Raw genomic sequence first — 20,559 nt, 5'->3', positions numbered from 1 at the left:
AAATTTGAAGGATGGTGCCCAGAAATTTGAAGAATGGTGCCCAGAAATTTGAAGGATGGTGCCCAGAAATTTGGAGGACGGTGCCCAGCGACCTGCGGACGATGCCCGGCCTTGTTGACACCCAGGGTGGCCTCAGCTCTCGTCCCTGTCCCAGCCAAGTACCCCGGGCTGCAGGATGGGACAGACACGGTGCTGGTGGCTCAACCCATGCAGGACCCGTCACGAGGTGGCTCTCGGGGGCTGATCTGAATCCTCCCGGGCTTGGGAAGCTGCCAGCTTTGCTGGGTTTGTGCAAAGCCTCAAATGGGAGATGCCAAGGGATGAAAAGAAGAATCGCTCCAAATTGCAGAGCAGGGATCTCTGCATGCTGCCTGTCCGGGACTACTGCTCAAAGCAATGAAACCACAATAGGAGAGAGGGAGCAGGCGAGGAACTCCACCTCTTCCACCCGCTCCTCAGCCTGTTATGACGGTTCCAAACCACGCCGAGGGCTCCGCGCAGCTTGGGGCAGCTGGGGAAGGCACTGTGGCTTCTGTCTGTGGGCTCGTGTGCCCAGGAGGGCAAGGGCTGCTTCAGCCCCTCCCCAGGGCTCTCTCATCCCCGCCAGCCCTCGTGTACCTGCTGTAGGACAAGCTCCTCTTGAGGCTGCATCATCTTCTGCGTCCTCTCGGGCTCCTTCACGCCGCTCCCCGGCCGTGGGGGCTCCACACGTGCCCTGGCCGGGTCGCTGCTCTCAGTCCCGGCCTCCGGGAGCGTCCCCTCGGCCTCCATGTCCTCCGAGGAGGGGATCTGCCGCAGACGGGGCTTTTCGCTGGATTTCGCCATGCGCTGCAGCCGGAGGGGTCACCAGTGAGCACAGGGAGGTGGCAGGGGACAGGCCGAGGCCGAGAAGGTCCCGGGGTGTGGCAGGGCAACTCGAGGCAGGAGCACAGTGGATGTGGGAGCCAAGGAAGCTGAGCAGGTACCCTCAGCTTGCTGCTATGAGCCCGGGCATGGCAGCATCTCGCGTGCCCTGGACATGTGGCGCTCACAGGGACGCATCCTGCACCCTCCCAGCACCTCTCCCACTGCCTCCTGCCCGCCCAGGCTGCGCTGCTGTCACTGACCTTGCCCAGGTGCGTCTGCTGCTTGAGTCTCTCCAGGAACTGGGTGTGATGCTGCTGGTACACCAGTTGCTGCTGGATGGCCTTGGGGTTCTGGGGCAGGGGCTCCGAGCGGGTCCTGCCCAGCGGTTTATGGTGGCCTGGGAGCGACAGCCGCTCTGCAGAGATGAGCGAGGGGGCGAAGGAGAAGGGGACCGTTCCCAGACCTGGCACTGGAGGGCAGAGGAAGGAGAGGTGAGGGGTGGCCTCGTGCGCTGGGCAGACGCGACACCCTGCAGAGCTGTCAGTCCACACTGCGGCAAGCAGCAGGGCTGTCTGCACCCACGCAGACCAGCCCCAGACAGCCCTAAAAACCCTGCCCTGGAGCACAGTATCTGGTAGGCCAGGACAGATGGGCTGTGCCTTTATGGCTCCCCTCCTTCTGTCCCCATTGCTTTGGCATCACACAGCCCCCAGCGCTCTGGGGACAGGATCTGGCTGAACTCAATCCCCTCTGTCCCCTCCTCAGCTTCATCCTCAGTGGGAGAAGCTTCCTTCACTGCAGGTATCAGAGGGCAGGGAGAGATGGAGCCCGGGAGCAGCACAAAAGAGCCGCTTCTCTTTCTGCAACAGCCAGAGGGGATTCCCTAGAGGGGCTGTGGGAAATAAGGCAGCTAGAGGCAGACAAGGGCTCTGCGCTGCCCGGCTCAACACAGGGTCTGTAGTGAAAGCTGCTGGGACAAGAGCCCAGGAAGAGGCAAGAAAGACCCCACGGAGGGCGGCTTCCAGGCTGCGGGAACGGTGAACAGCTCCACGCCAGCCCAGCTCAGGCAGGGCAAGGGGCAGCTGGAGGGAAGAGCCAAAGCTACGGCTCTCTCCGCACTGTCGGGGCTGTGGCGTGTGGCAAGGACGTGCTCGCTGGCCAGCCAGAACCAGGCTCACCATCTCCTGTTCCCTCAGCCCCAGCTCATGGGACAGTAATGGCAAAATCAAGGCCACTGGGCTTTCCTGGCACCCAGAACACCTGCCTGCCCCAAGCGACGCTCCGCGCTGAGCCCTCCGGTGCTGACACAGCCTCGGTGCCTGTCCCCGAGCTCGACACTTACCCGCCACTAGCGGAGTGTGGGTGACTGAGGGCTCGAGGATGATGACGGGCTGGAGCCGAGGGGATAAGGGGCTCCCAGCCTCGTGCTGCTCCAAGCCAGCCGGTATGAACATGGGCGAGTGCGTGCCCGCGAGGACGGGTCCGTTCAGCACGGGCACCCGGTGTGCCAGGCTGGAGAGGGGGCGGCGATCTGCCTCTCCCTGCGGGGAGGAGGGGGACTGGGTCAGCACGAGGAGGGGATGGCATGTCCCCACCATGCCCACAGGCAGCACCTGAGAGTACTCAGAGCCAGCACACGACGCCTGGTGTTACCCCAGGAACCCCAGGCCCAAAGGAAAGGGCTTCTCCTGCCCACCTTGGGGACCCTCTGCCCAGTTCTAGGGCTACCTAGAACCTGGCTACCTACCCTGGCGCTAGTGGTAGCCGGCAATCCCAGTGTGATGGCCGGAAGGGAGGCTGTACTCGACAGGGCAAACTGGGCCAGGGAGCTCTCCTGCATCATCAGGCGCTGGGCCAGGGGCGTCTGCACCAAACACAATTCATTAGTCTCCTGCTCCAGCAGCAGCAGAGCTCAGTGTGGGACATGCAGCTCTGGCACGGGCAGCAGAAGAGGGTGGCTGAGCCCTAGCTGGCCGGGGGGGACACCTGGGGCCAGGGCAAGGGGCATTGGGGACCTGTGGGTACAGCACATCCACCAGGAGACAAGAAACACACACTGCAAAGGAGGGGAGCGTGTCAGGAGCAGCGCTGGGCTGGGCAGAGGGTCCTGCCGTGCGGGGAGAGCAGGGCTGAGGGCAGCTCCTGGGCAGTGGGGTTCAGGGCTGGGGTCCCTCGGGGGGCTGTTACCTTCGCCTGAGCCTAGGACGGCAGCAGGAGATCAGGGTGCCTGACCCTGGGGCCAGGAAGCCCCAACGACAAGAGATGTGGCCACGAGGCTGCCGTAACTCACCTCATGGGCCATGCTGGAGGCAGCGGGGAGGGCTCCGTGCTCAGCGGGGAGACTGTCGTTGGGAGAGCTGCAGCCGGACACGGGGGTGCTGCTACTGCTCGGGGAGGAGTCTGCACGGGGCAGAGAAACGGGGCTATGGGCACAAGCACCCAGAGAAGGGCTGCAGAGCCCCTGCCCCAGCCCTTCATAGCCCTCCCTCCCTCCGACAGCCGCCCACCACCCTCCCAAGGTCAAATCTCCCTTTGGCGCAGTGGAGATGCTGCCAGCGGGTCAGGAATGCTGACCAGCCATGTTTCCTCTGGGCCTTGGACCCTTCCAGCCTTGTAGAATGAGGCTTTGGGCCCTACAGAAAGGGTTTGGGCTACATAAAGGAGGGTTTGGACATTCAAGATACAGCTTGAACCCTCTAAATGCCTGGCCGGATCCTAAAAATGCCTCTTTGGAGCCTGAAAATGAGGGGATGGAGAGTAACAACACGGCTTTGGACTCTAGAAAGGAGGCACTGCAAACTACAACTGAGCCTTTGGACCATCAAAATGAGGCTTTGGAAGCCAAAGCTAACACTTAGGAAAGGAAAGCAGCTGGGTACAGCTGCAGCAACACCCCCTCCTGGCTCATCTATCCCTGCAGCACCACAGCAGAGCTCCCTCCGTGGGCTGTGCCCCGAGAGGGCACCGATAATGTGCCAAGCCCCAGAGACACGGCCCAGGATCCCCGGCAGGCCGTAGCTGCTCCAGCCCGGCCCCAAGGTCTCCCCAAAGCCCCGAGGTCTCGGGGTCCAGGCGAAGCTCTCACCGATGGCCTCGGGCGGCCGCCTCTTCAGCGAGGGGGGAGCGCTCTCCTTCCGCGTCAGGGGGTTCTTGCGTCGGTCAAGGCACTTCCTGGGCTTGCAACGCACCTTCAGGTTGGGCTCAGACGCTGCGAGCAGACAAGGCGTTTGGTTAGTCCCGGCCCCGCTGCTGATGGGGGCAAAGCTGGGCTGGCTCCCCAGGGCCAGGGCACCCCAATTCTCAGCTCCAGCCATCCCCGGCAAGCGGGCTGTGAGGGTGTTGCAGTGGGAGGGAGTTGGCGTTATCCCCAAGGCCTTACCTGTCTTCCGGAGCGGAAAATGCTCTGGAGGGTCAAGAGAAGTGCTGGGGACGGGGGGCAGGAAGGTGCTGAGCACAGGAGGGGAAGGGCCCTCAGGATCCAGAGGCTCCAGAGACCTGCGGGGAGAAGCCGCCTCATCAGAGACTGTTCCTAGTTGGCTGCCACGTGCCACCCACACGGTGCCCTCCAACGCAAGGGTGGCCCATGGGCCATTGCCTCTCCTGGGCATGTGTTAACTCTTCTGCCAGTGGCCAGAAAGGCTTGTCCTGTCCACTGCCACAAGCACCTATAGAAGGGTTCCAGCTGCTGGTTTTGCCTTGTCTTGGGACAGAAGACAAGAAGCCTAACTACTTTTTGGGTCAGGAGTGGGACAAGCCATCAAAGCCCAACAAGGTCAAGGAAAACAATGTGGGAGCATCATCCCCTCCTGCAAGCACTTCACAGAGAACCAAGCTACCTCACCCCAACAGACATTAGTGAAACAATATCTCTAAAGACCAGGAAGCAGAAGATACCGGCAAGATCTTGCCCAAGATAAAGAGCCACATTTTCTGGGTTCTGAGCAGATGTCCTGCTCAGGGCAGGCCGGAGGATGCCCTTGCTTTACCTGTACGGCATGGCTGAAGGGTTGGGGTTGCTGGTCCTCTCCAAAGCTGCCTGCTGCTTCTTCAGGATGACCTCAGCCAGCTTCTGCTTCACCACTGTGCTGGCCACAGCACCTGCAGAAAGACCAGCAGTGACCACACGGGGCTGAGAGCCAACACAGAGCACTTGAGAGGATCCCTGCAGACACGAGCACAGCGCCACAGCTCCCCCGTGCCTGCACAAGTGGTGCCAGGGTGGCCGGAGAGCTCCAACAACCACACAGACACAGACAAACCTCCTTGATGCTGGTCAAGGTTGGCTCAGGGAGAGAAAGGTCAGCTGGGACCACCGGAGTTTCCCAGGTGGTCAGGGAAGGATCCCTGTCCCACCCTCAGCTCTCCCACGTCATCTCAGGAGCCCTATTTTTTTGCCTGTGCCTCGCTGAGCATCCAGAGCGCGGCTGGTGAGAGGCAGAGCATCGCCAGAGGCGAGTCTCAGCTGCGGATCTGCCTGCTTCATCTGAGCCAGAGAGAGCAGGTATAAGCTGACACCCACAGAATAAAGAGGCCATGAAAGCACAGCGCGGCTTGTAAAGCAGTGACAAAACTCCCACGGGTGCATGGGATCCTTCTGAAGCCTCTCCAGAGACACCGTTGCCCCGGGGCTCTTTGAGCCCGTGTTACACGCCACACAGCTCTGCCGGTCCTGCACCTCAGCGCCCCCCACAGCCACGCTCTGCCCCCAACGAGGACAGCAAGAAAAAGAGCATCTCCACAGAGTTCAGGGGACAGCTTTGAGGCTCCCGAATCTCTCGAAGGAGCTGTGCTCTTCCAGATGAGCCTGAGACTTACCACGGCCCGCTGGCAAACACCACGGCAGCGACCCACATTCAGTGCCCGGCTGAAACAGCCCCCCCGCAGAGGATTGACCACGGCAGGGTGCTGTGGCTGCCAGTCCCCAGCTGCCGGGAGCCTCCCGTGCGGTTCCCCACCTCGGACGTGGGCCCGTTCCCATCCTCCCACCCATTTCAGGCCGTGTCCCCATCGTCTGTTCCAGCAGGAACGTTCTGTGGTTACACCAGGGATGCTTCACGCTTCCGGGCCAGCGTTCAGCACCTCCGACCACAAGTTCCGTGATTAATTTGCATGATTAACTCCCAGATTGCATGAAGAGGCCGTCAGTCACGCTCAGCCATGCTGAGCTGACCAGGTCTGCGGGCGCTGCGTGCTCAGGAATGGCACGGGAAGGGCAGGCGCTGTGTTCTCAGCACTGCAAATCAGCCCCATCGACCCCAGGAAGCGCGGCAGAGCTGAGGGAAAATATCAGCAGCCCGACACAGCTCAGGCTGGACAGACGGGTGGACAGCAGGCTGACGGACACTGGGATGGACGCAGTGCGTCCGACGAACACTGCAGCTGCATCTTTGGGGGGTGGTGCAGGGCTCTGCCCACCCCAAAGCTCAGAGCGAGCTCCCTGCGAGCTCCCTGCGAGCTCCCTGCGGCGACTGGCACTAGATGGCGCAGGGAGATCGCAGCCAGACGGGGTTTGCAAACCTTTCTGCCCAGCATGGGGGGACCCATTAAGCTCTCCCCACTGCCACGGGTGCTCCAGCTGGGGGCTGGCAAGTTCAAGAGGCAAATTCAGGCCCTGCCCAGCGCGGTCACAAGCACCGTCAGCTGCAGGGGCTGGAGGGCACGACACAACGGTAGCGTGGAGATGGGTCGTGACCACCTGGTTGGCATTGTGAACGACAAACACCAGCCAGGCCAGGGCTAAAAAAAAAATCTCTTGCCAGCTGCTAAGTGCAACTCGCTGGCACTGCTGCTGGCTGCTCAGGATGAGACTTCCGTGCGGACACCAAGTCGCTCTCTTGGCCGCAGGCAGGCACCGAGCGCGGCTGTTTGATGCACAGCACGGAGCTGCTCCGCGGCGCGGGGGCCACCACACGCCTTTAGACCCAGAGAAGGCAGAGCTTGGTCTGGGTAAGGGCAGAACCTGCTGCTGAGTCCCCTTCTAAAAGCCACTCTGATCTCCCTCCCTCTGTCAGCCGAGTCCCCTGGCGGAGCCGTGGCGCCCGGTGCCAGCGGACACGCGGAGGCTCTTACTTCGCTTGCTCTTGTCCTTGTTGAGGATCTGCCGCAGCTCCTGCTCCTGTTGCCCAGGCTCGACTTCACGGTGTGGAGACTCCATGGTCACCTGCGAGAGGAGAGGGACATCAGGACCAGGAGACCCCAGGCTCGCCCAGCGCAGACCGAACCCCCAAACCCCCTCCCCAAGCCCAAGGCACTACGACACGGTGATGGAGCACGTCTGAAACAGTCCATTATGTCATTTTTGGAAACCTGATGGGCAGCCCTGGCTGACAAGAACCTGTTAAGTTGTTTCATCACAGCAAACCGGACACATCTTTGTCTCCAGAGACACTCTCCCCAGGGACATTGTAAAACTCAAACCAGTCTGTTTCAACTTGCTGCCTTTCACGGTGTTTTGACATATCTGTAGCTAGGGCGTGTTGTAATACAAAAAAAAATGAAAATCATAGTTGACTAAAAAGGGGAAAAAAGAAAAAAACTATTATACTGGTCTTAAAAGTGTGGATCTCGGTGTTTTCCAGAGCTGAGGTTTGCAGAGATGATCCCATCTCACAGGGAGCACAAATGTCTCAGCACCAGTATCTCAAAGTCTCCTTGTATGGACCAAGCTGATGCTCAGCCTCTCCCAGAACACCTCAGTGATTCCCCCAGGGCTTCCAGACAAGGTTAATGGGACCAGTAAGCCCACGCCACGCACTGAGAGCAGGGTGGGAGCTCAGGGGCAGAGCACGCGGGACGTGTGATGGGATTGGGCTTGTTTAGTCCCGAGGCGAGGGGGTACAACCGCGTCTTCCTCTGCCTAAAGCGGGTTGTAGAACAGATGGAGCCAGGGTCCCCCAGGGAGTGCAGCAACAGGAGGAGCAGCAACGGGACAGGGAAATCCCAGCTGGATGTATGGAACCGAGTCCTGCCACGAGCATGGTGCAGCCCCGGGACCGGGGATCCCTGTGCTGGGCGACCGTCACAGCCCCCTGGACGTGGTTCTCCACAACCTGCCCTACCCCTGCTCTTGGCGGGGGCCTCCGAGGAACCATCCAAGCTAAATCTTGCTGTAATTCTGTGACAATGCAGAGTCTGGCAGCAGAAGCTGTGCCAGGCAGGGGTGCTATTCCGGGTGACACTAGAGAATTTCAGTGAAGACTTCCCAGAAAAGTAAATTAGCTTGTAAAGTGAGTAAGCCGTGCCTTTGGGGCAGAGAAACAGCGGTGGCCAAGCGGAGTGGCAGATCACAGACACCAGGCATCCTGTCCAGTCGCTCTGGCTCCTCGCTCAGCACACATGGTATGCGGCTGAAAACATTTCCCTGCTTCACACATCCCAGGAGGCCCCAGCCCTCCCGCTGGCCTTGGCAGGACGGAGATTTGGCCTGAAAGCGAGTCACGAAACCCCCCACCTGACTCCCTAACCGGCCTCCTTGCGTCAGAGAGGTCTCTGGGCTGGCTAAAAAGTGCTACAGGCTCTCCAGCTCAGGGGAAAGAAGGAATTCACCTGGGAAGGTTATTTTGGGGTTGGGATTTCCAGTTTATTCCTCTTAATCCCTGCCAGAGGCGGGAGCTCGGGCAAAGCCTGCCCCGATGCAGGACACCGCTGGCAGCCGCACACGGCACCCTGAGCTTTGGGGGCAAAATTAATTTGTCAAAGTGCCCGGTTCTTACCCAGCCGCTACCGAAAGCGGGTGCGGGTCCCCCCCTGCACCCCAGAGTGCCCGTACCCTCACGTGTTGGTGAGCGAGCTGCTCCACTTGCTGGTGGTGCAGGCTGGCGAGGAAGAGCTGGTGCTGCAGCTGCTGCGTGTGCTTCAGGGCCAGCAAAGTGGTGTCAGAGCTGGGCTTGACGACGCGCTGCCCGATGCGCAGGTCCATGGGGGCGGTCTGGGGCACCCGTGGGGAGGTGCACGGGTTCACAGCAGCTGTTGAGACACAAAGTGGGGCACAGCTCAGTCCCTGTTCGGCTCAGAGCACCCTGTCAGGTAGGTCAGGATGGAGCCCGGGTACATCCCAATGCGCTGCGAGGAACATGCCCTGCCATCGAGAAGGGTTTGCCACACACCATCGACTGCCTGCAAAAGCCTCCTCCATCCCCTGGGCAAAAACTCCTGTAAATTATACACTTCTGGAGAGTCTCCAAGGTGCTGCAGGCATCTCGCCTTGACACCACAGCTGAGAATTGCTTTGCAAACTTAAGACGCTCCTGCCCTGCCTGGATGCACAGCCTCCCCGCGTGGCGAATCCTCCATCCTCGTGGGAACCCCTAAAATAGTCCCAATTAGAGTGTTGGAGCAGCCACTGCAACAGGGGGTTTTCACCGACCAGCTCCTAAAGCTTTGCTTAAATTATCCTGTAGGTGCCACAGGCCAGTGCAGAGCAGAGCTGGTGGCCTCCAGCTGTGACAAACAGCAGGTGAACCTGCAGAAGAGCTGCCCAGCCAGGTGGCCGCCCGCAGCTCTGCCGAGAGAGCAGGCAGCGAGCAGGCAGCGAGGGGATGAGCGAGCACGACGGCAACCAAAGGGTGCACGGACAGCCCCGACGGGCCCATGGCATCCCACAAACCCAAACGCAGCCACGGCCATTGCAGCTTCACGCTTCACCATGGGCGTCGCAGCATGGGGGAAGCTGGAAAGAGGTGGGTGGGTGGGAAATTCAGCATTAAAAGACACTGCAAGGGGGATGTTCTTGCAGGACGCAGGGCCAAGGCCACTGCAGCCTGAGAGCTAATTGTTTCCCAAACGCAGTTTGAATTAAAAACAAAAATACAAACGTTATTTTATAGACAGAGAACCACACCCTGTGCTGTTCAAACCTCAGCCTCAACGGCATCAGGGAGCTTGTGCTGATGACTGCAATATTGCATGAGAAATCTCTGCAGGCTCCTGCCCCGTAACGCAGCTTTTACACAGCTCTGCCCGGGGGAAAACACGGCGAAGTCCCGCCCCAGCCTGTGCCTCCCTGCAAGGCGAAGGAGCACGACTGTGCTCACCCAAGGAGGGCACAGGGACTATTAATAACGGCAGGCGCACATCCTGCAGACCACGGGGTGCACGGCCCTGCTGAAACGGGGCCAGCTCTGGTTTTCCTGCATGGCCCGGGCAGGGAAAAGTCCCTCTGGGCGAGGGCAAACACATCTCTGCACCAGCTCAATTCTCCAGGGCAGAAACGTCCCCGATCTCAGCCCATGTCGGAGAAGGACCCGATGATGTTCCCAGGAAAGCCCATCACAGGGTTTACTCCCTTCTCTCTCCCTCTCGCTGATAACTGCCTGAGATTTAATTTGTCTCTGGCTAATTGGCTCTAATTGCTACACCCTGCCTGCCCCACCGTAACCAGCATGATACGGAGGTTGAGGAAGACTAACAGCCGCAGCCTGAAAGCCACTGAGCAAATCTGCCCCGTTATCACCAGGGCCTCGGGGCTGGACGTGGGGTGATGCCACGAGATGGGCAGGAGGAGCCCCGCAGCCCCCTTTGGGGGTCAGGCACAGCAAAAGCAGACGAGCGCGTTTCAGCTGCATTTTGACGAGTAAACAAGAGGCCAAGCGAAGTTACCCTGAGCAAGAAGATCCCTCGTCTTCTCTCAGCCCTTTGTTTCGCGTACCACATGCCCTTCCACACCTGCGGGAAGCCAGGCAGGGCTCCCGAAAAGGCTGATGTCCTCCACGGCGCCGACAATTCATCCCAGCGCTGCCCGAGAGGCCGCAGCGCTCGGTTCTGTCTCCTCGTGGCGCGGTGCCGGCGCCCTGGGAGGCCGTACCTGCCTGCCGCTCCAGAAACCTCCCAGCTTCAGCAACCCCCAAAGGGCCTCAGATCTTGCCAAATGTCAGCGATTTTGAAGGATGCAAGCGATAAGCCGGGCTGTCACCTCCTGCTTCTCAGCTCACATGTATTCCCATCTCCTGGTGAGGAGGAGGATGCCGGAGGGACGGGCGCTGGCTGAGCCCCTCGGCGATGCTCCGCGGGAGGAAGGCTGGAGGGAGGCAGCGGCCCGGCATGCGTAGTGCTACCCGATGTGCCGGGCTGCTGGCAGCCAGACAAGGACAGACTGTAACGAGCAAATCTCAGGATGGGAAACGGGGACTTCTGACAGCTCCCAGCCAAGCCAAATCCCTGCCACGTGACGCTGTTCTATCTGCAGGAACTTGCTGAAGCTTGGCCACCCCGCTGCCCCCCCAGCCAAATGTCACTGTCCCGCTGTACCCCGCGAAGGGGCAGGAGCTGGGAAACGCAGGGGGGCTGCTGGGGGATTGCGGCGTCGGGTTCAGCTCGGAGACGCTTTTCAGGGGCTGCTTCCGTGAAGAATCACCATTCAGAGGGGAAAGGAGGGGCATGAGGAAGAAGGGACCAGCACACCAAGCCACAGCCTCTGTCCTCAGAGCTGACGGCATCTGGAGAAGAACTGTTGGGGCCTTTCTCCGCTTGTGATGCTAAAAATGCCCCTGGAGAGCTCCCACCTGCCCATCAGCAGCATCCTCAGGCTCGGCATGGCCCGACCAGCACCTTCCCGGGGCAGAAAGGGGTGAGCAGGTCTTGGGGGCAACCACAGTAAAGGAAGGGCTACTACAGGCACCTCCAGGGATGGAGGGGGAGACGTGGACGGTGGCACAGAGCCGAGGGGGAAGGCACTGGCGGGGTCTCTGGGAATCTCTCTACCTCATTTGTTGTAGTCTTTTTAAAAACAAACTCCGAAGCAGCGGAAGAGGAGAAGTGGGAGGGAACACGTGTGCTGGGGGAGAGGGAGGACGGGCAGGCCAGCGGCCAGCAGCCAGAAAAACAACTCCTCACCACTCACCCAGAGCCAGGAAAAAGGCTGTCGAGCATCCCCACGGCCAAGAGGCACCAGAGCCAGGGACGAGCCGCCGGCGGAGGCTGCGCAGACCCTCCTCCCGCCCCGGCCCCCAGCTCCGCACATCGCTGGCGCAGGGAGCGCCCCGCTACACCGGGCCCTGCTCAGCTGGGGATGTTTTAGCAAAATTTTCAGGAGGTGGGAGAGAAGGAGGATGGGATGAAAAAAAAGGCACCGTGGGAGCACAGAGTGGCCTGAAGTGCCCCAGGGTGACATGGGCGTCCCAGCTTCGCACCTGGCCGGCCCGGACTAAAGCCACAAAACCCAGGGCGGTTTTCCAGAGCTTAGGAACACGACGCTTTAGGAGCCGAGTGCCAGGGTGGCGAGGGACGAGGAGCGGCCGGGGGTAGCAGCGCTGGGAGTGCAGCCCAGCTCCTGGGCAGGAGCCTGGGCCACCATCCCCGTGCTGGGACCCCTCCGGCATGTGGCGCCTGCGTGTGGCAGCTCCCCGGGGCTGCCCCGTGTCCCTCCTGCTCCAGCCCGGGCTCCAGCAGCTCTGGACCCCCTTTGCAAAGCCCTTCCTGCCCTGGGAGCTGTTTGCTTCAGCCATGACCTCCCGCTGCAGCTTGAATTCATTTGGGGTTTCATGCCGGGACCTCTGCCAAGAGTTACAGTAAACAACTCCCCTCCCCGGCAGCCTCCGATGCTCACACATGATTCAGGGGGCAGGCAGCCAGGCGAGCAGCTCCTCCTCTTCCCCTCATCCAAAGAAGGCCAAAAGCACGGCCCCACGATGGCTCCTGGGGGGTCTGCCCCTCTCCTCAACGCGGCCCGAGTCCTGCCGCTTCCCAGCAGACCCCTGTAAGCCACCAGCACCACGACACGTGGCCGTGGAGGGGCTGGGATCGGGACGCACGGGCTGAGAGCGGGACGCTCCGCTGGCCCTGTGCAGCCTCAGGGGGCCGAATCCATCATCTTCCTCACCCGCACAGCCAGGAGCGAGGCCCAGAGCCGGGGCAGGGAGCAGCGAGCTGGGAGCACCCACCCAGGGAAGAGGCGGAAGGTTTCTGGGACAGGCTCCTCTCCCGGCTGGATGTCCGGCTGCCAACATTTTTGCGAATTATTTTTAGTTCGCAGGAACATTCGCACGGGAAGGCCGGCGCTGGTGCTGAGCTCGTCTTCACACGAGTGCTGGGGGTGGCAGGGGCTCAGCAGCCACCACGTCACCAGCAGCAGCACGCGCAGGGCAAATGGCTTTGCAAATAACCTTGCCGTTAACACACACCAAAACTCAGCCTCTTTGCAAAGACACGATGCCTTCTCCCTCTCCTCCCGCTTCTGCTGAGTAAGCACGAATTACAAAGTTTATCTGCTCAGCTCAAGCAACCCAGGAGGTATTTGGGGCACGAAGCAAGGCAGCACCAGCCCCTCCCGCGGGTGGGAGGCGAAGGTGGCCGTGGGGATCGCTTGCTGCCTTGTCCCCGCTCGCACCACGGGGCCTGGCACTAAAACAGCAGCACTGGGGACGTCCCGTCACTGTGGCACTGAGCGGTTGTTTTTCTGGGTCACCTTGCCCAGCCAGGTCAGCGGGAGGAAAACACGCCGCTACGCCAGCGCGCCGGGAGGAAGCCGAGGCGAACCGCGCCGCGGTCGCGGGGCGCGGGGGCGAGCGCCTGGGGCTGCCGAGCCCATTGCACAAACCGCTCCGCACCTGGGCAGGGAACAGCGGCTGCAGCTCCACCCTTCCTCCGCGGGAAGGGGAGATTGCAACACGGCCAGAGGAGCTTCGGTGCGGAGTCTCTCCCCAGCGTGCCCTGGGAAAGCCTTCGGCGGTGCGAGCGTGAATGCAGGCTCTGTGCTCAACAACCCGGCCCCGGTTACCAGCATTTTCCAGGCTGCCGGCACGGCGCGGCGCGGGGAGAAGAGCCGAAGCGCTCCGAGGGCCCTGCGGCGAGGTGGGGAGAGACACGGAGCTTGTGCAGCCGGCGACGGGCTCCCCACTCGACAATCGAGAGCCTCTCGGGCTCCTGCTAAGCTTTTGGCCAGGGTGGGATCTGGTGGCAGCGACTTTCCCAGGCTGGCGGTGGCAATCCGGCGCTTGCGTCTCCCCAAAGTGGAAATCCCTGGTCACGCTGCTGCTCTCAGACAGACAGCCACCGTCCCCAAAAAAAAGCAGCGCAGAAATCTTTGCTTTGGCATTTCCTGACTTTTTTAAAGAGGCAAGATCAGCCGTCAGCAAAGAGCTGCACTTATATAAGAGGGAAATAAAGCAAGAAGCAAACAAACCAGGGCAGGCAGATTCTTAAGGAGCAAACCAGTCGCATCCGAGCTACGCCTTTCCGCGCAGCCCTGCCTTCAGCCCTGCCTGCCATGAGGGCAGCCTGCCGGGCTCTGCGGCGCGGCACAGCCCCGCCGAGTGCCAGCGAGGCGATCGCACAAGGCGAAGAGCTTTGTCTGAGGCTGAGCAGCAGTTAAAGGCAGTTTGGGCTTTTTTTTTTTTTTTTTAAAAACCCTTTCCCATCTTATGTTGATTAGCTGCAAAAGGTTCAGAGTTCAGCCGGGTTGAAGAATGCATGTGATTAAAAACACTCCTCTTTAATAAAAGGAAAAGGTCTTCTCCAGAGCCACGCACAAGTAACAAAAATTAGCTGGAGGGAATTTGTTCAAATTAAAAACACTTAAATAAGAAACCACACGAAAAGGACTATGTTGAAACAACATTAAGATCACAAAGCCAGAACTCGAGAAATAGGAAATCCCGGAGTCGGGGTACCTCGCGTAACCTCGCCCTGGCCCCTGGGGTGTATGCACCGAGATGCTGGTTTTAATTATGGGGCCAAACACTCTGCTCCCCTCAAAGACAAGCAAAAAGTTACAAAACGAGCATCACCCCGGTATTTCTGCCCTGCTACACCAGGAGCAGGGACACAGGCACTGCCGTCGGGTCTCACAGCTCTCAGGGGGACAGTGGGAACCCTGAGCCGGTGCTCCACGCGCCCCCCCGCTCCCCCTACCTCCATCTGCTTGCGCGTTCCCGGGGGGTTTCCTCGCAGGACCCCGCAAAATCTGAGCGTTTGGGGCATTTTCCTCCTTCCTCGCCTCGCCGGGCGGCTGCCGGGGGAGCACAGGGGAGCCGCGGCGCAGCACCAGGGACGGCAGCTCCAGGGACGGCAGCTCCGGGGAAAGCCCTGCACCGCCGCAGCTGTCCCCGGGCGGAGAGGCCGTCCGCAGCGTCCCGCATGAGCCATACGAGAACAGATGATGCTCAGGGAAGATGTAATGTTTGGAGCGGTCGGTTGCCAAATTCTGATAACTCTTTATGGAGCATGTTCACTGGGAGTTTCAAGGGCTTTATGAATTGGCCAGATGTGGGTGGATCCCTCTCCTCCCTACCAGACATCAAATTCCTGCTCCAAAACAAGAAGAGGCTGATGCTTCCCTGTGAAAAGCCCCCAAGAGTTTTTCCACAAGGGTAAAACCATATTTTTTTTTTATACTTTGATTCTTGCAAACTTTCTTCTGCAGAAAGTTTCCAGAAAAAATTTGAGACAGACGATGATTAAAGTTTGGCAAAGTCGCACGTGCATCACAAACCCCTTTCCACAACCAAAGTCATGAACCAGGATTAAAAGCAACACACCTGAAACCACCCAGACTACACACATACACCTGTGAGCGAAGCACATTATTTAGGTATTTCAAGCACATAAATCAGAAAATACTCTGTTTGAGCCTGTAAACGAGATCCACATCAGGCCTCGGGAAGTGGATCAGGGCGAGATACTTCCCCTGATTACTCTCCCTGGTTATTTGTGGCTCGTGACCTTTGAGTCAGACATTTAATAGCCCTCCCTGGAATTTTCTCCCCACAAATGTGCGTAGTTACATTTTGAAACTCATGACTCCGGGACCCAAATATCTCACGGTGCGCTGAGGCCAGCCTGCGCTACAGGGACCCGGAGCAAAAAGCTTCGTACCTGGATCTGCTCCTATTTTTAATGTTCTGTGTTTCCACCCACACCCCAACGTCGGTGTTCCCATCCAGGCTCGTCAGAGACATGGGACCACACTACACGTTCCCACAGCATCTAGACAGAGCAGAAGCCAGGACTCTACTGGCCAAAGAAGAGGTAGAGTGAACCCTTTGGGACTAAATTCATGGCAGTGGTTCAGCTGCACCCGCAGTGGAAGTCGGGGGGCCTGTGCCCTCCCTGAGCAGTGAGCCCCCTCCTCGCTGGCCCAGGTCTGCGTGCGGGCCCCGGGCGGCCCCACCGATGCGGTTGGTGGGGGGAGCAGACCCACACAGGCATGTTTAGGTGCATTTCAAGGCAGGTTTTCCACATGCTCTCAAATCTGCACGTTCAGATTGGCCCTGAAAGCGTTTTGCCTGCAGGGCAAAGCTGGCCAAGAGGATGCCAAGGTAACCCTGCCTCATGATAAATTACCCCAAAGCCCCGAACCTTAATGCCGGACCCAAACTTCACCGCAGGAGGTACTTAAACCACCAACCAACCTCCTTCATGTTCCCGTACAGCTCCCAGATGAGCTGGAGCGACTTTCAAACCTGACAGGGGTTGAGCTCCCTGGATGCTGCCCCTCTCCCAGGAATGAGCTTTTAAAGCCTTCAAAGCACCCAACCACGAATGTGCAGAGGCAAAACCTGCACGGCAAAACCCAGCGATAGGTTTCGAGTCTAAATTTGAGATCGTTTGGTCACAGGAATGCACAGGTACTCAGCCACAGAAAGAGCTGGGCACAGGCAGGATTGAATCATGCCACAGGCAGGCAACAGCGGCTGCGGTTTCACAGAGAGCTGCTTAGGGCATCCCCGTCCCAGCCAGCTCTTCCTCCATCGTGCCCTGATATATGGCACCATCACCATATATGTGTTTGTGTCCCCCTAAAGCAAGTAAGGAAATAAATAGGATTTTTACCAGTTTCTTGCAGAAGGATCAGGCCATCGCACCACACGGTTTGAGCGTGGGCAGCGTGAGGGGCAAGGTTGGACCAAAGAGCTCATCTCCTGCAACTGCAGCCAGGACATGGGACCGGAGGGACAGCAAGTGGGCCCCGGCCCCGCCACGGCTCTGGCAGGGCTGGAAACCTCTGGCAGTCATTTCCTGCCAGCAGTTGTATCCTCCCGCCCGCGCCGGTCGTAAACCCCATCCCAAACAGCAGCACCAGGCCCCTGGGGGAGGATGCTGTGCGGAGGAGTGCGAGGTATCCCCAGGAAACCTCGCAACAACCACCATTTCCTCTGAAACAGAGGGAAGTTCACGACCAAAGGGCTCTGTTGAAGGAAAGCCAAGGTTGCCTGGTGGCACCTTGTGCTCCCCAAACAGCGTAGACAGCTTCTGCTCAGGGAAAATCCCGTGATTCAGGAAAAGTCCTCCCCTCCCAGAAGGGAAACATCCCCCTCAATGCAGGCCACCCCCTTGGATTCTCTCCCCTCCAACCTCCCTCACCTGGTCGCACAGCCTGGCCGGGGTCTGCTGGCTACTCCCTGCTCGAGAGCTGCCAGCGGCGGGTCGGCGCAGCCCCGCACGTCGTGCCCTCCCGAGTCACGCGACGGAGAGGCAGTGCCCTTCCTCCTGGGCCTCCCCCGCAGCCTTTCTCTGCAGCCGGCCGACGCTGAGCTCCACCGGCCCCGCAACCATGGCCCGCCGGGCTGCTACGCACCTTCACCGCCCACCTCCACGCCTTGGGGACACGGCTACAGAGCAGCCCGAGAAGGGGCGAGGGTTTGCGCTGCACTCCTGAAACCTTAAACGCTGCCAAGGCCCGTGGGCAGAGACGAACGCGGATGACAGGCAGCATCTCCAGGGAAGCAAGTACCCCCGCTCTGCCTGAACTGGAACAGCCCCGTGTCTTCTAACAGCCCCATCTTCTCCCTCGACAGGCTTCTGGCAGGAGGCAACAGTCCAGTCTAGAGCCTCAGCATCATCTCCCTGCCTGCAGCCAACACAGATCTTTGGAGAGCGGCTTTGGCATCGGTCCTGGCAAGAGAAGCTCCTCCGGGGTCTTTGTTCTCCAAGGTAGATGCCAAGAGGCAGAGCCCTGCAGCAGCCCCGCGGACGCGGCCAAGCGCTCCCGGGAAGCGAGCGAGCACCCTCTCGGCGCAGGACGCCTCGTCTTCCCGCGCCGGGTTTGATTACATCAGCACGAGAGGATGCGGCCTCCGTGCCAAGGGAAGCAGAGGAGAGATCAAACGATTATACGAACCTCTCCTCAATTACCAGCCGTTTGCATAAGCGGAGGAGAGCGTTCCCAACCGGTTTGGACAGCACACCGATGGGCTCGTCAGCACCTCGGCCCCGGGGGCCGCTGCAGAGGGGTCCCCGCTGCTGTCACCCCCCAAACACACGAAGCTGCTCCTCGGAGCATCCCGCCACGGCACGGAGCAACGTCTCCATCCACTCGGCTCAGACCTACACGCCACTTCGCCTCGCGCCTCCTGCGAAGGGTCACCCCTGCACGGGGGCTGCTGTCACCAGTGTTACAGCTCAGCCTACGTATTTATTTTTTTTAATTGCTGCGTGCAACACAGCAAGAGCCCAGCTTGACTCATAAGCCCCCGGGGAAGAGCTCAGGGCTCTGAAGCAGTGTCTTGCTTGATCTGGAAGTGCTGAGACAAAAAAGCCTGGACTCCCACAATACCCACTTTCAGCAAGTGACTACTCAAGGGGACCTGCCCATTAATTGGAGCCTCTCTGCATGCTGCAGAGAAGGAAATCCCTTTGGCAAACGCTGGCCGAGGTCCAAGGCTGGGCTGCAAGGCAGATTCGGTCATGAAAAGAAAAAAAAAATCCACCAAAAAACCTCAGGCCCAATACAATGCAGAGAGCAGGAGACCAAGGAGCTGGGAGAAACACCGGCAGCCCCAGCTCTGTGGGGATAAGCCACATCCCAGGGAAAGAGGCACAAATTAAATTTCCACATGGATCTATGAACTGCTCAACCGCCACCAGCGAGGGCAGTCAAGAGTTCACCCCAGGCCGTGCTCCAGTGCTGACCATCAGGTGTTTGAGCAAGGGGACGTTCAAAGCCGGGGAGCCCCAGCTCTGCCCTGCGAGCCCAGGGGACAGCACGTGGTGGCCCCTGACCACTGCCCGCCCCGTCTCCACATCCCCTCCGGCCAGCGCTGGAGATCACCAGCACACAGAGCAGAGACGGGTTTTAGGGCAAGAACTATTTATGCCAGAGGAATGAAGCTGCAACATTTTTGGTTTCCTGCACAAATACACTTCTGGTACCCTTCGCTGTGGGGCTGTCTGGCCCTGCCTCCCCTACCTGGGTGCTCAGGAAGAAGCTAAGCAAGCGCAGCCTTTGGCTCAAAGTTGGTATCTGTGCAGCTGGGCAAGGTGCAGGAGTCAAATCCTTAATGCAGAGGAGGCTGAAACGTGCCTGGAGCCAACAAGCCCTTCTGCCACACCATGGGGGCACCAGGGACAGCCGCCCTGCGGGGTAAATCCGGGTGAGCGCTGGTGCACGCGAGCAGCTGGGGGAGATGGTGGGAAGAGATCCACGACGCTGAAGCCAGGGAATGCCACTGGGGCTGGAAAAGCAACAAGAAACAGCAGGGCCAAGTCATCAGGCAGGATTTCTGGGTTTCCACAAAAGCTGGGGGGGAAAGAAATGCAAAAGGAGGACCCGGTGTCCTACATGCAGCCGGAGCGGGGAAAAGCAGGAGCGAAGAGCAGTCGGGAGGGAGAAACCTCGGAGGAGGACGCGGGCCGGCTCCCAGCTGAGGCTGCAGAACGCGGGTGCCCCGAGGCAGCCAAAGCGCCTGGCGGGGACGGAGGGTGCGGTGGGGTGTGTGCGCTCCGCGCTCATGTAGCAACACTGCCCAGGGTGTTTAACCCAGAAAGCAGGGTTAATCCTGCCGCTGAGCCGCTCGAGCATGGGGGAAAAAAGGAAAATAAATAAACAAACCAACCCCCGGCGAGCCCAGCACAGCAGCGTTAACCTCAGACACCGAGGAATCCGTGCATGGGTTGGGATTCGAGCCCTCGGCATCTCTTAAGATCGGGCCTGGTGTCAGCTCAGCAAAATCACATCCCTGTCCAGGACCCTAAAACCCACCTGACAATCAACCGAACGGGCTGGGTGCATGCTGCGGAGCGGAGCTGGACCCAGCTCCAGACGAAGGGATGCTCATGGTGCATCTAACAACCCCAGCTTGCTAAGGCCCCTGTAATGTCTGTGAGGGATATTTCCCACCCGCTTGGCACACTCACCTATCGACGATATCATGTTCCTCCGAGTCCTTGGGGGCCAACGTGCCCGTAAAGCTCAGCCCTGCGAGGCGGGCTGGGCCGACGGCAGCGGGCGAGCGGCACAAGGACGGCGGCGGAGGGTGGCGGGAGCTCTCAGATCTTTCCTCGCAGCGGTTGCAAAGCCAGGCGCGGCCGCGCACCACACCCTCGCCGTTCTCACGGGCAAGTACGAACCTTGGCAAAGCCCTCGGCTTGCTGGCAGCCAGCCCCATCAGACTCATTAAATGCAATTAAGCCAGAGTGGGTATTCCTCCCCCCTCACCGCCCCTTTGGGGGATATTGCTTTTAGACAAAATAAACAGGGCGGCTTTGCGTGGGCTCGGGCAGGTGGCTGGCACCCAGGCCCCACGCAGCAGCAGGTGGAAACGCTGAGTCTGTGTCGGGGAAGCAAAAGCCACGGTGGAGCAGAGAGGCCGGTCCACGATGCCAGTCCTGCCCCTGCGCCTGCCCACTCCAGCTCCCTTTGCTGCGGCAGCTGCCAGAGATGAACACAAGACCCTCTCTGCTTCACAAACGGGAACATGCAATAGGATAGACCATAACGAAGCTTATACCCCAGCTTGCTCATATTTTAAAAATACAGGGAACAACTTCTGCCCCAGACTA

The 20,559-nt window shown here is 59.7% G+C and overlaps 1 protein-coding gene across 9 annotated transcripts in view; it reads right to left on the bottom strand.

The window, feature by feature from the left end:
- HDAC7 (histone deacetylase 7) overlaps positions 1–20,559 on the bottom strand; it is an 89,350-nt gene that overhangs the window by 8,637 nt on the left and 60,154 nt on the right. For 6 of the 9 annotated variants that reach the window (XM_074807547.1, XM_074807548.1, XM_074807551.1 and 3 more), the window contains 10 exons: positions 8,615–8,811; positions 6,916–7,006; positions 4,833–4,944; positions 4,226–4,341; positions 3,932–4,054; positions 3,137–3,246; positions 2,594–2,710; positions 2,189–2,387; positions 1,107–1,315; positions 619–828 (listed from right to left, as the gene is read on the bottom strand). In XM_074807547.1, coding sequence (XP_074663648.1) covers positions 619–828; positions 1,107–1,315; positions 2,189–2,387; positions 2,594–2,710; positions 3,137–3,246; positions 3,932–4,054; positions 4,226–4,341; positions 4,833–4,944; positions 6,916–7,006; positions 8,615–8,811 — 1,484 coding nt within the window. Of the gene's footprint in view, positions 1–618; positions 829–1,106; positions 1,316–2,188; positions 2,388–2,593; positions 2,711–3,136; positions 3,247–3,931; positions 4,055–4,225; positions 4,342–4,832; positions 4,945–6,915; positions 7,007–8,614; positions 8,812–10,443; positions 10,999–14,691; positions 15,009–20,559 lie in introns of those variants that run through there. The other 3 variants (XM_074807554.1, XM_074807553.1, XM_074807550.1) reach the window with 3 other exon arrangements.

Source organism: Strix aluco, chromosome 27, assembly GCF_031877795.1.
Source record: "Strix aluco isolate bStrAlu1 chromosome 27, bStrAlu1.hap1, whole genome shotgun sequence".
Classification (NCBI taxonomy): Eukaryota; Metazoa; Chordata; class Aves; order Strigiformes; family Strigidae; genus Strix; species Strix aluco.
Note: the sequence above shows the minus strand (reverse complement) of the source record. Positions and strands in the feature narration are given on the sequence as shown.